The following is a 13,743-nucleotide window of genomic DNA, read 5'->3' on the forward strand; positions in this document are numbered from 1 at the left end:
GTTTCTAACAAAAACATTAACCAGGAGATTATCGTACCTTCTCTGTGTCCGAAACCAGTTTCAAAGAAGGAACGTTTGTTGCACAATTTGGATGTTGTTCGCGCTCTAAAATTCTATTTAGATGCTACAAAGGATTTTAGACAAACATCTTCCTTGTTTGTTGTTTATTCAGGTAAAAGGAGAGGTCAAAAAGCAACTTCTACCTCTCTCTCTTTTTGGATTAAAAGCATCATCAGATTGGCTTACGAGACTGCCGGACGGCAGCCTCCCGAAAGAATCACAGCTCATTCCACTAGGGCTGTGGCTTCCACATGGGCCTTCAAGAACGAGGCTTCTGTTGATCAGATATGTAGGGCAGCGACTTGGTCTTCACTGCACACTTTTACCAAATTTTACAAGTTTGATACTTTTGCTTCTTCTGAGGCTATTTTTGGGAGAAAGGTTTTGCAAGCCGTGGTGCCTTCCATTTAGGTGACCTGATTTGCTCCCTCCCTTCATCCGTGTCCTAAAGCTTTGGTATTGGTTCCCACAAGTAAGGATGACGCCGTGGACCGGACACACCTATGTTGGAGAAAACAGAATTTATGTTTACCTGATAAATTTCTTTCTCCAACGGTGTGTCCGGTCCACGGCCCGCCCTGGTTTTTTAATCAGGTCTGATAATTTATTTTCTTTAACTACAGTCACCACGGTACCATATGGTTTCTCCTATGCAAATATTCCTCCTTAACGTCGGTCGAATGACTGGGGTAGGCGGAGCCTAGGAGGGATCATGTGACCAGCTTTGCTGGGCTCTTTGCCATTTCCTGTTGGGGAAGAGAATATCCCACAAGTAAGGATGACGCCGTGGACCGGACACACCGTTGGAGAAAGAAATTTATCAGGTAAACATAAATTCTGTTTTTTCGATGATCACGCTTCAGAAGCTTTGCAATTTTAAGAGTGCTGCATCCCTCTGCAAGATATCTCACTATTTTTGACTTTTCTGAGCCTGTCAAGTCCTTCTTTTGACCCATTTTGCCAAAGGAAAGGAAGTTGCCTAATAATTATGCACACCTGATATAGGGTGTTGATGTCATTAGACCACACCCCTTCTCATTACAGAGATGCACATCACCTAATATGCTTAATTGGTAGTAGGCTTTCGAGCCTATACAGCTTGGAGTAAGACAACATGCATAAAGAGGATGATGTGGTCAAAATACTCATTTGCCTAATAATTCTGCACACAGTGTATATATAAATCCAAAAGGAAAAAAGTGAATATATATAGTGCACTTCGGCACATGCTCAATAGTAGCTGGAGCCTCATGAGGTGTGCATATAAAAAGAATGTGCATGTTTATATAATGGAAGTATATAGGAATTTATTTATTTTTAAATTGCATGTTTTATCTAAATCATGAAACCTTAATTTTGGCTTTCGTGGCCCTTTAACGTTTACATCTTTGTTAGCTTTTTAAATGTGTAAGATTTGAAGTGCATTTATCTATATGCCACTATAATTCCACCCTTACATCCGTCCTTAACAATCTGGCTTCTCTTACCATAGCTCGGAAATTACACACTCATCCTCAGCCCTGGAATACTCCTCTGACACGGTACCTACAGAGATGTTCCCGAACTGCTGAGTGGCACTGGAGAAAATCTCGGAGTTCAGCTGATTTTCTTCATTACAAATTCATCTTGAACTCCTTCTATTCTGCCCTTAATCTCTATAAGCAACATTACTTCTTTACTCTTATCTCTAATCTTTCTTCAAACCTAAAACGTATGTTCTCCACTTTCAATACTCTTCTCCGCCCACCTCCTACTACAACTTCTCTGTCAGCTCAAGACTTTGCCAGCCACTTCAATAACAAAATCGACTCCATTCGAAATGAAATCAGCTTTCAACATAATTCCATTCTCTGTCCTCCTCAAACACTCGCAATCAACCACATATCCATAAACTTAGCTCTTTCTCCCCTGTTACTGAGAAAGAAGTTTTGGCACTTATACTGCGCTCTCACCTAACTACCTGTCCTTTTGACCCTATCCCTTCACATCTACTCCCCTCCCTCTTCTTCCCTTACCCCTATACTCACACACACTTTCAACCTCTACCTCAGCACCGGTATATTTCCCTCATCTCTGAAACATGCACTGGTCACACCTATCCTCAAAATACCTTCCCTTGATCCAACTTTTCCCATCCAACTACTGCCCTATTTCCCTCCTCCCTCTTGCCTCAAAGCTTCTCGAAAAACCAGTATATGCACGCCTTTCCCATTTCCTTACATTAAACTCCCTCATTGACCCACTGCAATCTGGATTTCGTCCCCATCACTCCACAGAGACCGCAATTGTTAAGGTTACCAATGACCTACATACATCAAAATCCTTTGTATTTACTTTGTATTTATTTTAACTAGGTACAATAGTTATTAAATAGTTATTAACTATTTAATAACTTCCTAGTTAAAATAAGTACAAATTTACCTGTAAAATAAATCCTAACCTAAGTTACAATTACACCTAACACTACACTATCATTAAATAAATTAACTAAATTACCTACAATTAATTACAATTAAATAAACTAAAGTACGGAACCCCCCCCACTAAATTACAGAAAAAAATAAAATAATTACAAGAATTTTAAACTAATTACACCTAATCTAATCCCCCTAATAAAATAAAAAAGCCCCCCAAAATAATAAAAATCCCTACCCTATACTAAATTACAAATAGCCCTTAAAAGGGCTTTTTGCGGGGCATTGTCCAAAGTAAACCACCCACACACCCAAACCTACTCTAAAACCCACCCAATCCCCCCTTAATAAAACCTAACACTACCCCCTTGAAGATCACCCTACCGTGAGATGTCTTAACCCAGCCGGGCACAAGTGGTCCTCCAGACGGGCAGAAGTCTTCATCCAGGCGACATCTTCTATCTTCATCCATCCGGAATGGAGCGTGTCCATCTTGAAGCCAGCCGACGCGGAGCATCCATCCAGACCGACGAATGACGATTCCTTTAAATGATGTCATCCAAGTTGGCGTCCCTTGAATTCCAAAGTTCAATCCTATTGGCTGATTGGATCAGCCAATAGGATTTTTCCTACCTTAATTCCGATTGGCTAGTACTCTTCGAAATCGGACTGGAGTTTTAAGTAGTCCTGTCAGCCTCTCAGTGAGAGCATGGATGAAAGTTAGAATCCAGAGATGCAGGGAGAGTCTTTCTGCGAAACCATCCCGACTCATGTTAACAGCTCCTGGGCAATCAGCGTTGACAAGTTTCACTGCCTGCCTTTGTTTACTCAAGTCCATGTCAGAAGCGAGGCTACTATCTGTCACACTTGAAGGGCCGTGTTCTTGTTCCACGGTGTAGATTCCAGTAAGATCATTTCATTTTATTTTGATATGTGAATGTAATGTTAACAAAAGATGTCAGGGTCCCAGTGGGATTCCTTTATCTTTGGAATCAAGGGTTAATATCTCTTGTGTGGGGTTATTGAACAGCGGGAACTTTAATCATGTTTATGTGATTCTGTCTGCTAATGTGTAGTGATGCTCAGGATCATGGCTATTCAGAACATAATGCCCTTATTCATCAGTCTGCGTAGCCCTCTGGACTGGTGCGCCTTTTTGACTTACACGGTGTACCTCGTGACCGGGTGTGGTCACGTTGTATTTCCATTTCCGTACTCTGATTGTGTGGCGACAGAGAGAGTCTGCTCGTTAGTTGTCTGGGTCTCAGGAGGTGGTGAGTGCCCCAGCCATTGGGGGTGTAAGGTGTTGTTTAGTGTTTGTCCATATTTACAATCTCCAAGTTATGGAGGATTCTGATTTTTGGGAAACTGATATCTCTGATTTGGAGTATACATCTTGCGAAGAGTATGAAATGGCCCGGGTTATACATGCCCATCATTTATGTTCCGATTGCCATTCTAGAGTACTCTCTTTCCCCGAATCAGGGAACTTAGAGTGTGTTGAGCCATCAGCCCCCTGAGGATTCCATGTCCTGTGAGGCGTGTGTCCCAGAACCTTCTTTTGCTACGCAAGCAGGTGTCCCTATGGCTTGTTTCCTCCAGAGGTTACAGCATGGTTCCGCCTGGCCATATCTATGGCGCTGGCACATTTTATAACTTCCAAGAGAGGTATTTTTAAGATACTGTCCGTGTTCTGTTAACCAGGGTTCATTGGGCGAGGGATCTTCTGGGGAAGCGATGGCCTCTGAGACTTATAGGGCCCCATCGTCGGGCCGGGGTTGTCCATCGATCCAGCGGGGGATCATTTTACTGTCCGTTATAGGCTGGCACGTCTTCGTGTCCTACTACGGCATGTTTTGGCAATGCTGCAGAATCCCAGTCCTAATGTGCCGAGGGATACTCAGTCTTCTGTGCCAGACAGCAAACTGGATTAGACGTATGGGGATGAAGCCAATCTCCTTGACGTCTCAGTTTTTCTTTTCTTTATGTATTTGTTCCAGTTCTGAGCTTGGGAGAATGGGGCCTCTTATCGGCTGGTCCTGTTAGTGTGTCTATTCTCCTTGGACATTCACCCACGGGTGCTGCCTTCTTTTTATTTAATCCGGTTAGGATTTGTTTGATTTGTTTTATGTCTGTTATAATTTTCCGTTTGGGAGCATTTCTTCTCTGGAACTGATACTTGCGATTTTGTGGTCGCGTAGGCACTTCCTCTGAAGTTGCGCATTACTATATTCAAAGATAGTTATGATTATAGTTTGTTATCGATCCCTTCAGGGGCTTCGATTTTTCTTGAACCTTGGACAGTTCCGGCGTGTTCTTGTACTGGTCGGGCGCTAGCTGCTGTTCCTTACGGCTAACAAAGTAATTGTAATAGGATATACAATTAAGTATAGGTAGTTCTAATCTGCGTTTGAAATAATAACTCTGCTAAGTTGAAATGGTTAAGGTAAGCGATATAATATCATTCACACTTTTATCTATATTGAAAAAATATATATATATAAAAAAAAAGGGAAAATGAGAATTATCATGCACACAAGTGACTTGAGCTCAAATTAAATACACTTAAACCAAGATCAATAATAGACTTCCCATCTAAGTTATTAGAACTTGTATAATGTTAAATTGTAACAGCCAGCAGAAAAAATATCAACTAAGCCCTTACAATCCGAGGGCTAAGGTTAAGTTATCTTTACAATTTTAAGCTAACTGCTAGGCTTAGATATTCAGATAAAAGTTAGGGAATCTTATTTTATAACATGGTAAGTTAAAAAAATGTAGAGACAGAGCTTTTCCAAAGGTCTCCTTACGGTTCATGTCACCCGCATGGTGCTGGTGTACTGGTTATCCTGTCGGGTGCTGAGTAGTTCACTTCAGTGAAGTGTTCGTTTTTTTTTCTTATTGCCTTTCCATTTCTAGAGGGGGTGTTCGTCTTAGACGTCATCCTGTTCCTCGGTTTTCGGTCCTCTTTACCATTCCTAATGTTGAGTGGGTTCCGGGTTCGGATCCTGCTAAGGCTTCATCGTGGGTTCTGGAGGTCCTTTGGCCTCGGAACCGAAGTTCTCCATTCCCAAATGGTTTGGATGACCTCTGGACATCTGGGGTACCAGTTTGGATGGTGATTTTCGTTTTCACTCTTGGTATCTTCTGGATGTCCTTGTGGCCTAGTCGTAGGTACCTCTCGAGGTTGCTGGGGCTGCTTTTTTCCCTTTGTGGGAGGTTGGGTCATCTGCTTCTAGAAGTTTGGGTATGTCCTTCCTTTCCTTTTCAGTATCTTGCATGCTCTCATAATTTGGAGCGCAGGGGTACAGGGTTTTCCGGGAGGCTGGTCCTGTATGGATTTTTGGAGATTATATCGTCTTCTCAGGCTAGAGAGCTTGTTCGGAGCCCTGTCCCTTGTAAACCCCATAGTCTCTGGACTTGGGGTGTTGTCCTTCGAACCTCTAGGTGATCTAGCTCTCTGGACTTGCAAGCAGAGTCCTGGGTTTGGTTCCACCTCCGGGTGCTGGTTGTCATCTACTTAGACCTGTCAAGTTGTCTTGCTATGCTCTTTGGTCTGAGTCTCTTGCGAGCGTCCAATGTCCAAGGACATTGGAATGTGGGATGCACTACCTAGGGTGCACTCCTCCGTATGAGGCAACTTGTTGGTTCCTCAGGGGGTCACACCATACGGCCGGTCCCGGTTTTCTGGGGGTCTGGCTTATGGCCATGTCTCTTGTCTGAGATTTCGAGGTCCGGATTTCTAGATTCAGGCCTGGGCGGTTCAGTTTCAACCCTTAGTTTTTTGTCCCTCCGCTTGTCCCTTAAGGGGGGTTGGTTTTGTCTCTCATGGGAGATTTGGTAACTGCCTGAAGATTAGTTTTGCTGTCTCTCTGGTGCGATCTTATAGTGACATCAGGGGCAGCTATTACACCTCTGAGGTGGGCTCGTGGTTCTTTGTCTCAACTAAACTGGCGGTAATGGCCGAATGGTTCTTCTCTCTTGGTATTGTTTTTACCGTTTCGCTACTACCTCTTCGCTATGCCTGGGCAAGCGGTTTCCCTCCCTTGGGGCGATTTTGGAAGTGCTACAGTATCCATGGAGGCCTTGTGAGTTCTATCTTCTCGTTCTGAGGGGTTCTTCCCTTCCTTACATGCAAGGTGTCATGGGGGCTGGATTCTGGTATTAGGGCGCTGTAGTTCAGTGCCCTATCTCCTTTTTTGGAGTGTCCCTTCTTTAGGGAATGGAGCTGTGTAGGGGTTCTGGAACCCGAGCACATAGTATTTCTGTCTTGGCTTCGTGGTAGCATGCCAGATTTAAGTAATTGGTCAGAGTTGTTCTCCCATGGGTGTCGTTTTCCTCTTAGGCCTTTCCTTTCTCTTCCTGAGGTCTGGTTTGGAGATTTTGCATCTCTGTCTTCGGAGGTTGCCAGCCTTTTTTGAGCTGGGTCCGTTACCTCGGAGTGGGGGTTGGGGATCTGACTGCTCTGTTGAGTTTGGCCGTGTACTTCAGTGATCCTGTTCTCCTACCTTAGGTGGGGGGGCTGACACTATTTTCATCCCTCCTCTGGTTGCATTTGCTGCTGGTGTTGGATGTTATTCTAGGGTCCGGATTTCTTCCTGGACGGGAGTTGTTGCTGATTTTTTTTGCATTTCTCTGTGGGATGGTGTCCCACGATGGCTTAGGGTCAGCTTTGCTGCTTGAGGCTGGAGCTTGCGAGCTCTTGTTAAACTGTGGCTCTGTGTTCTCACAGAGCGCCTCTTTGTCTTCTAGGACAGTTAGTCTCTCCCAATCCTTGTCTGCAGGGTCCGAAGTTTCCTTCGGCCGTGATATGGGTTCCTACCTATGTTTGGCTAGTTTTAGCGGTTGTGTCTGCTAGACTATGGTACAGTGGGGAGCTTGTGGTTTCCCTGGAGCACCATACGTTCTATGGTGTTGTGTCGTAGGATCTGAGGGTGGGCTTTTGTTCCTCCTCACGATCGCTCTCTCATAAGTATGGATTACACTCTGGGGAAGGGATAGTATCCTTGTCCTTCTAGGGACTTCTTTTCCCTGGGCGGTTGTCTTGTAGCAACCTTGGGGTTGCTTAGTTATTTTGAGTTTTTTTCTTACCCTACTTTGGTGGTCCTTTGGATCTCTTATTGGGTCCTTCATTCTTCCTCTCAGGGGTAGGTGGAGGTTCTCTTCCTTTGGGTCGAGGGTAAGTTTCGGGTTATCCGGGAGCCTGCGGAGCTTGGCTCAGTGGACTCTGGGGATTTTTGAGTGGTCTCTTGCACGGCCTTGCCGGTTGTTAACTGATGGGCAGTTATTTGCTCCTTTCGGTTTTTACCCTTTTTTTTTTTTGTTCTAGTGATACAGTTTTTTTAGCGGGTGTTGGGTAATTTCAGGCAGTTTGTTTCAGTGTCCTCTATAGCTTGGGTATTGTTTTCCGTAATGAATGCAGCTGTGTGTGCACTTCAGGAGGAATGAGTTTCCTGCAGTTGAACTGGCTTTACATTAGTAAAGATGCTAGTTTATTGGATGGAAACACCCTGTTGCAGCTTTTTTTCCTCCAACCGTTTATTGGATTGGGGTTGTGTGTGTGGAATATCATCTAACTTGTCTTTACATCTTGTTCAGATTCAGCCTGATATCTGAATCCGAACCCCCACCCACTACCAACCTCACTGCTCAGATTATTGCTGATCACTTCAAAAATAAAGTTGACACCATTAGAAAAAATATCTGCACCTCACATCCTTCAAACCCAGCAATCCTACCCACCCCTTATATTAACAAAATTCTATGCTACTTCCCTCCTGTAACCGATGAAGAAGTCTCTGTACTCCTTTCCTTGACTCGTCTCACACCCTGCCCACTTGACCCTATTCCTTCACGACTTCTTCCCACTCTCTCTGCTTCACTAACCCCTACAATATCCCATCTCTTTAACCAATCTCTCACCGCTGGCACATTTCCGCATACAATCAAGCATGCGTCAATCATACCAATCCTAACTATCAACTGGTCTCCTTACTTCCCTTTGCTTCAAAATTATTGGAACGACTGGTCTATAATCGGCGAACTCAATTTCTCACAGCTAACTCCTTACTTGATTCACTACAATCTGGTTTCCACCTTAAACACTCGACAAAAACAAATGACATGTTATCAGCTAAAGCAATAGGCCACAGCTCCTTACTAATTCTTCTTGACCTATCCGCTGCTTTTGACACAGTCGACCATCCTCGCCGCCTAAAAATATTACGTTCATTTGGCATCCGAGACACAGCCCTCTCCTGGTTTGCCTCCTATCTCTCAAAACGTTTTTTTTTTCAGTTTCCTTTAACAACATATCTCGCGATCCTATGCCTCTCTCAGTTGGAGTACTGCAAGGCTCTGTCTTGGGCCCCTTGCTTTTCTCTCTATATACATCGTCCCTTGGAAACTTATAGCCTCCTTTGGATTCCAGTACCACTTATATGCTGATGATATCCAAATCTATCTTTCCTCTCCTTATATCTTTTCCTCTTTACTCAACCAGATTTCCAACTGCCTCTCAGCAATTTACTCTTGGATGTCTTCACACTACCTCCAGCTCAATCTGTCCAAAACTGAGCTGCTTCTTATTCCCCCCTCTTCGAGACATCCAACACCTGACATTTCTCTGACGGTTGGAGACTCTATTCTCAACACCTCACCCCAGGCCCGCTGTCTTGGGGTCACACTAGACTCAGAGCTCACATTCAACCCACATATACAAGCACTTTCCAAATCCTGCCGTTCACACCTATGCAACATTTCCAGAATTCGTCCCTTCCTTCTTCAAAAAAACGACAAAAATTCTTATTCATTCCCTCATTTTGTCACGCATTGATTATTGCAATCTACTCCTAAATGGCCTTCCAAAACACTGCCTCTCCTCCCTCCAATCTATTATGAATGCTTCTGCTAGAATCATCCACTTAAGTCGCTGATCTACATCAGCTGCTTCACTCTGCCAGTCTCTACACTGGCTCCCCATACAATCCAGAATACAATTTAAAGTATTAACACTAACTTACAAAGGACTAAACAGTCTAGCTCCCAACTATATTTCCTCTCTCATCAGGAAATATTCCCCATCCTGTTCTCTTCGATCAACTTCTGACCTACGTCTCTCCACTCCTGTTATCGTTACGCCCCACTCCCGCCTCCAAGACTTTGCAAGTGCTATACATGAACTGCCTGACTCACTGCTGCAACTACGACCGATGTAACAAGCTACCCCAACCTTATGTCTCTGTACCCTAAACCTGTAGACAGTGAGCTCTCCGGAGCCAGGCCCTCTTCCTCCTGTACTAGATTTCTTTAGTTTTGTATTTTATCAAAAATCTTTGTCATTGTATACCCCTATCATTGTACCCAGCGCAACGGAATTTGGCGGCGCTATACAAATAAATGATGATGATGATAATAATTGCTGTGGCTTACATTGCCCTTTTGTGTATGTACACCAGGTCAGCTGTTAACCCTTTCATGACCGGGTTAAAACGTCTACATTCGAACAGCGTTCCAATGTAGACAAATTGAAATCACGCGATCGTGCAAAAGATCGCAAGATTTTAATTATGGGATCGGGTCTGGGGGGCATCCCAAAGATGCTAGGAACGCCCTCCAGACTGCAATCAAATACTGCAAGCCTAGTAGGCTTCAGGACAGCCGTTTGTGATGACGTTGTATTCCGTCATAACGGCTTTAAGCCCAGTGTTGTTGTGACGGAATACAACGGCATAATGGCATTAAAAGGTTAATGATAATGCTTGCATTCCAGTGTTCTCTACAAAAAAAAACCACACACATTTATTTTATAATGAAATGTAAATTGATTTAATGATTAAATGAGCGCTGAGAATTGGAAAAAAAATTTTAGCTTAGAATTGACTTCAATTTTAGCCAGGTGGTCAATAAAATCAAGTGGTTGGTTGGACCCATTAAATCGTTCTTTGGTTTTTACAGGGTTTTTTTTTTCAGGACATTTCTTGAAAATGAGGAATCTGTAAAGAGATGTGATTGGTTAAATTGGCATATTCAAGTTTTGGTTATGCTTTACTGGGTGCATGCATTGTTATGGCGTTGTCATAGATATTATGGTGATTTATTGGATGTCTGTGTATTTCGTCCAGTGACATTGCTTCCTAGGTTTATTTACAACAGACTAATACAATTATATGACACTTAGAAGCCACTCAAAATATTGAGAATCCAGGAAAGGGTTTTAATTATACATAAATCATTTTTGAAATAGGCACTAGAGGTTGCATTTTATTTTTGTAAAGCCTTGATTTATAAGATCAACTAAGGTGAGCAGGGAGCTATTTTTTTTACTCCCATCTGGCCAAAAAGTACTTGGTTCTAATATTTAGTCCTTGTGACAGCACATAATAATTATTAGATTCTTTCTCGGGTTTCCAAACTTTTGTCCCTGGACCCACTGATGACTCATACAAAGAGACATTGTACACTAGATTTTTTTTTGCATAAATGTTTTGTAGATGATTAGTTTATATAGCCCATCTGGGAGTGTTTTTGTAACAATGTATAGTTTTGCTTATTTTTTAATAACATTGTGCTGATTTTCAGACTCATCTTAACCAATCCCAAAGTGCCAGATGTATACGTTCATTTACAGACTACTGCTGGCTCCTGTTTGTCTAATCTGTCTTTTCATATGCAGGGGAGGGGAGAGTGTCTGTTCTTCCAGCTTTCCCAGCCCCTTTCACTGGGTGTCCCAGCCTAACCTCACCAACAGTGCTAAACTGGGAGCTACTAAGTAAGTTTTTTAAAAGTTTTTTTACTGGATTTTTAGATCAGTATCTGTGCATATTCTTCTTTATAGTAGTGTCTATTACATGTGGTTATATGAAAATTGGTGTGTTTTTTTTCCAAGTTGTTTCCACTTTTTTAGCAGCTTAAAAACTAGCTTTTCAAAAAATGGCGGATGGGGAAAAAATATTTTGACCGTCTTATATGTTCCCCAAACTTTAGGGTCTGTCTAAAATGGTAAACAGTTAACGTGAAATTCAGTTATTTTATTTCATTGGAAGTTGCTTTTAACCCTGATATCTTGACCTTTTTCCAGGCTCTGTAAATAATTACTCCTGTTTTCAAGCCTCATGAAACTTCTGTTAAGTTGTTTAGGTTTTCACCATAATCGGCCAAACTTGACACATCTCAGGGCTATGTGCTCTACTCCTTGTTCTTCCTTATCTGATATCAGTTTCAGGATTGTTTCCTCCAAACATAGTTTACATTTAGAATGTTATTTCTGAAATTGTGCTTCTTGCTTTCAATCCAGATCCATGAAAGGATCAAGTCTCTGCTTCACAGACTAGAAGATTTTGCTGACAGTTCTTCCTCGCATCTGAATGCAGATATTTTTCCTACCCTTGTCTTCATATATGTTGCTTTGTTACTTACTCACTTATCCTGGCTATTGTTCTACTAGGATGTTAGAATAAACCTGTTTTACTTAAAGATACATGTTTTCCCCCACACTTACATGAAAGCCTACACAGTTGTGCACCATTTTTCAAAGGGTACGTCCCTGGACTGCAAAACAGTGTTTTAAAAATGGCAATTTTAATCTTTTAAAGTAATTATTTTGTAGAAAACTTTTTTACACTGCAGTACTTAACCGCTGATATATGCTATGCATATAGCTATAAAAAAGTCATTTTTTTTATATGGATCTCTTTCATGCAGCACAGATTAAATTTGAGAGCTAAGCACTCTTTAGTAACCCTTACAATACGGAGAGATGTTGTCTTACTGTTAATATTGTTTCATTTCCAGATTGCAGCGGGAGGAGGAGGCAGCGTTTGCCAGCAGCCAGGGTGCTCAAGGGGGGCAACCTTCACTCACCAATTTTTCCAAATTTGAAGAAAAGAAATCCAATGAGAAAGCTAGAAAAGTGACTACAGTAAAGAAATTCTTCACTGCCTCAACCAGGAGTCTACCAAAGAAAGGTAACCATCTAAACCGCCTGACCTTGTTGTGGTCATGGTGGATCCTAAGATCCAAAATCCTTGTTTACATTGTATAATTGTATTTTATTCTACTTGAGGGTGAGATAGCATCACTGATTAGCACTGTATCTTTGTAACGTGTAATTTAGAGGCGTTCTAGAACTTTAATGTGTTAATGCAAATAGCTTATGTAGTATGATTTTTTAAAGACTTAACATTTATTTTTATTGAGATTAAAACCAACAACCTAAAAAACAAAAATAAAGCTGCTCTTGCACTACTATAGTGATCTTATAAGCAGGTTTCTCAGGACCACACTATCTATACTGGATTCTGGTAATTGAGGAATGTGGTATCAGAGCAGTAAATGACATGTTGTTTTGTTTGTGTGCTGCCATTCTGGTATGGCAGATGCTCAGCAATTTTAAGGAAACCAGGTGTGTGCGCGAGAGTGTTGTGTGAAGAGTTATAACAGACCACACCCTGAAATGTATGGATTCCTAGGGTTCATCATCACTTGCCAACACATTTATATTCTACTTGTCCCATTGTTAGCGTTCTGTAGTGCTATCTCAGGGTGAAGTATACACAAAACAAAAAAAAAGGTTGAAATATTCTGAGCATTACATAAAGGGCCAGATCACTAATGAAGCACTAATTTAACATGCACCCGTAAAGGGGCAAATTTGCCCATATACAGGTGAACGTTAAATAAGTAGCCATTACGGTAGCGGTTTGTGCTAAGTGCAATTAACCAGAGGTCAGACCTCTGGTTAATTAAAAAATGTTCCCAATTGCCCCTCCCCAAATAAAGTGTACATTTTATCCTTAAAAATAACTGCACAAAGTAGTTAGAAGGGGTTAAAGTGAGGTGATGTGGGGTGTTAGAAAGAAAACTGCACAGAAAAGTGTATTTACATAGCGGTCTATGGGAACTGTGTTTTAAACTGTAAATATATATATATATATATATATATATATATATATATATATATATATATATATATATATATATATATGCTTATATACATATATTTATGTGTTAATATGTATATATACACATATAAAAACACAAATATATATATATATATATATTTATATTTATTTATTTTTATTTTCTGCCCAGCACTGCACGACTTACCCCCTGCACGTGAGCACAATGCTTCCAGACAATGTGAACATGAGGTGGCGTTCGCATTGCACCTATATATTACTGGTATTACTGAGTGGAGCGCAAATATTGCGCTCCACTCTTAATCTAGGCCAAAATATATTAATACTTGATAATACGATTCTATGTACGT

The 13,743-nt window shown here is 41.6% G+C and overlaps 1 protein-coding gene across 2 annotated transcripts in view; it reads left to right on the forward strand.

The window, feature by feature from the left end:
- The window catches only part of RABGEF1 (RAB guanine nucleotide exchange factor 1), a 199,000-nt gene that overhangs the window by 37,406 nt on the left and 147,851 nt on the right, over positions 1-13,743 (forward strand). For both annotated transcript variants that reach the window (XM_053706299.1, XM_053706298.1), the window contains exon 3: positions 12,267-12,439. In XM_053706299.1, the coding sequence (XP_053562274.1) occupies positions 12,267-12,439 (173 nt within the window). The remainder of the gene's footprint in view (positions 1-12,266; positions 12,440-13,743) is intronic.

Source organism: Bombina bombina, chromosome 3 (assembly GCF_027579735.1).
Source record: "Bombina bombina isolate aBomBom1 chromosome 3, aBomBom1.pri, whole genome shotgun sequence".
Classification (NCBI taxonomy): domain Eukaryota; kingdom Metazoa; phylum Chordata; class Amphibia; order Anura; family Bombinatoridae; genus Bombina; species Bombina bombina.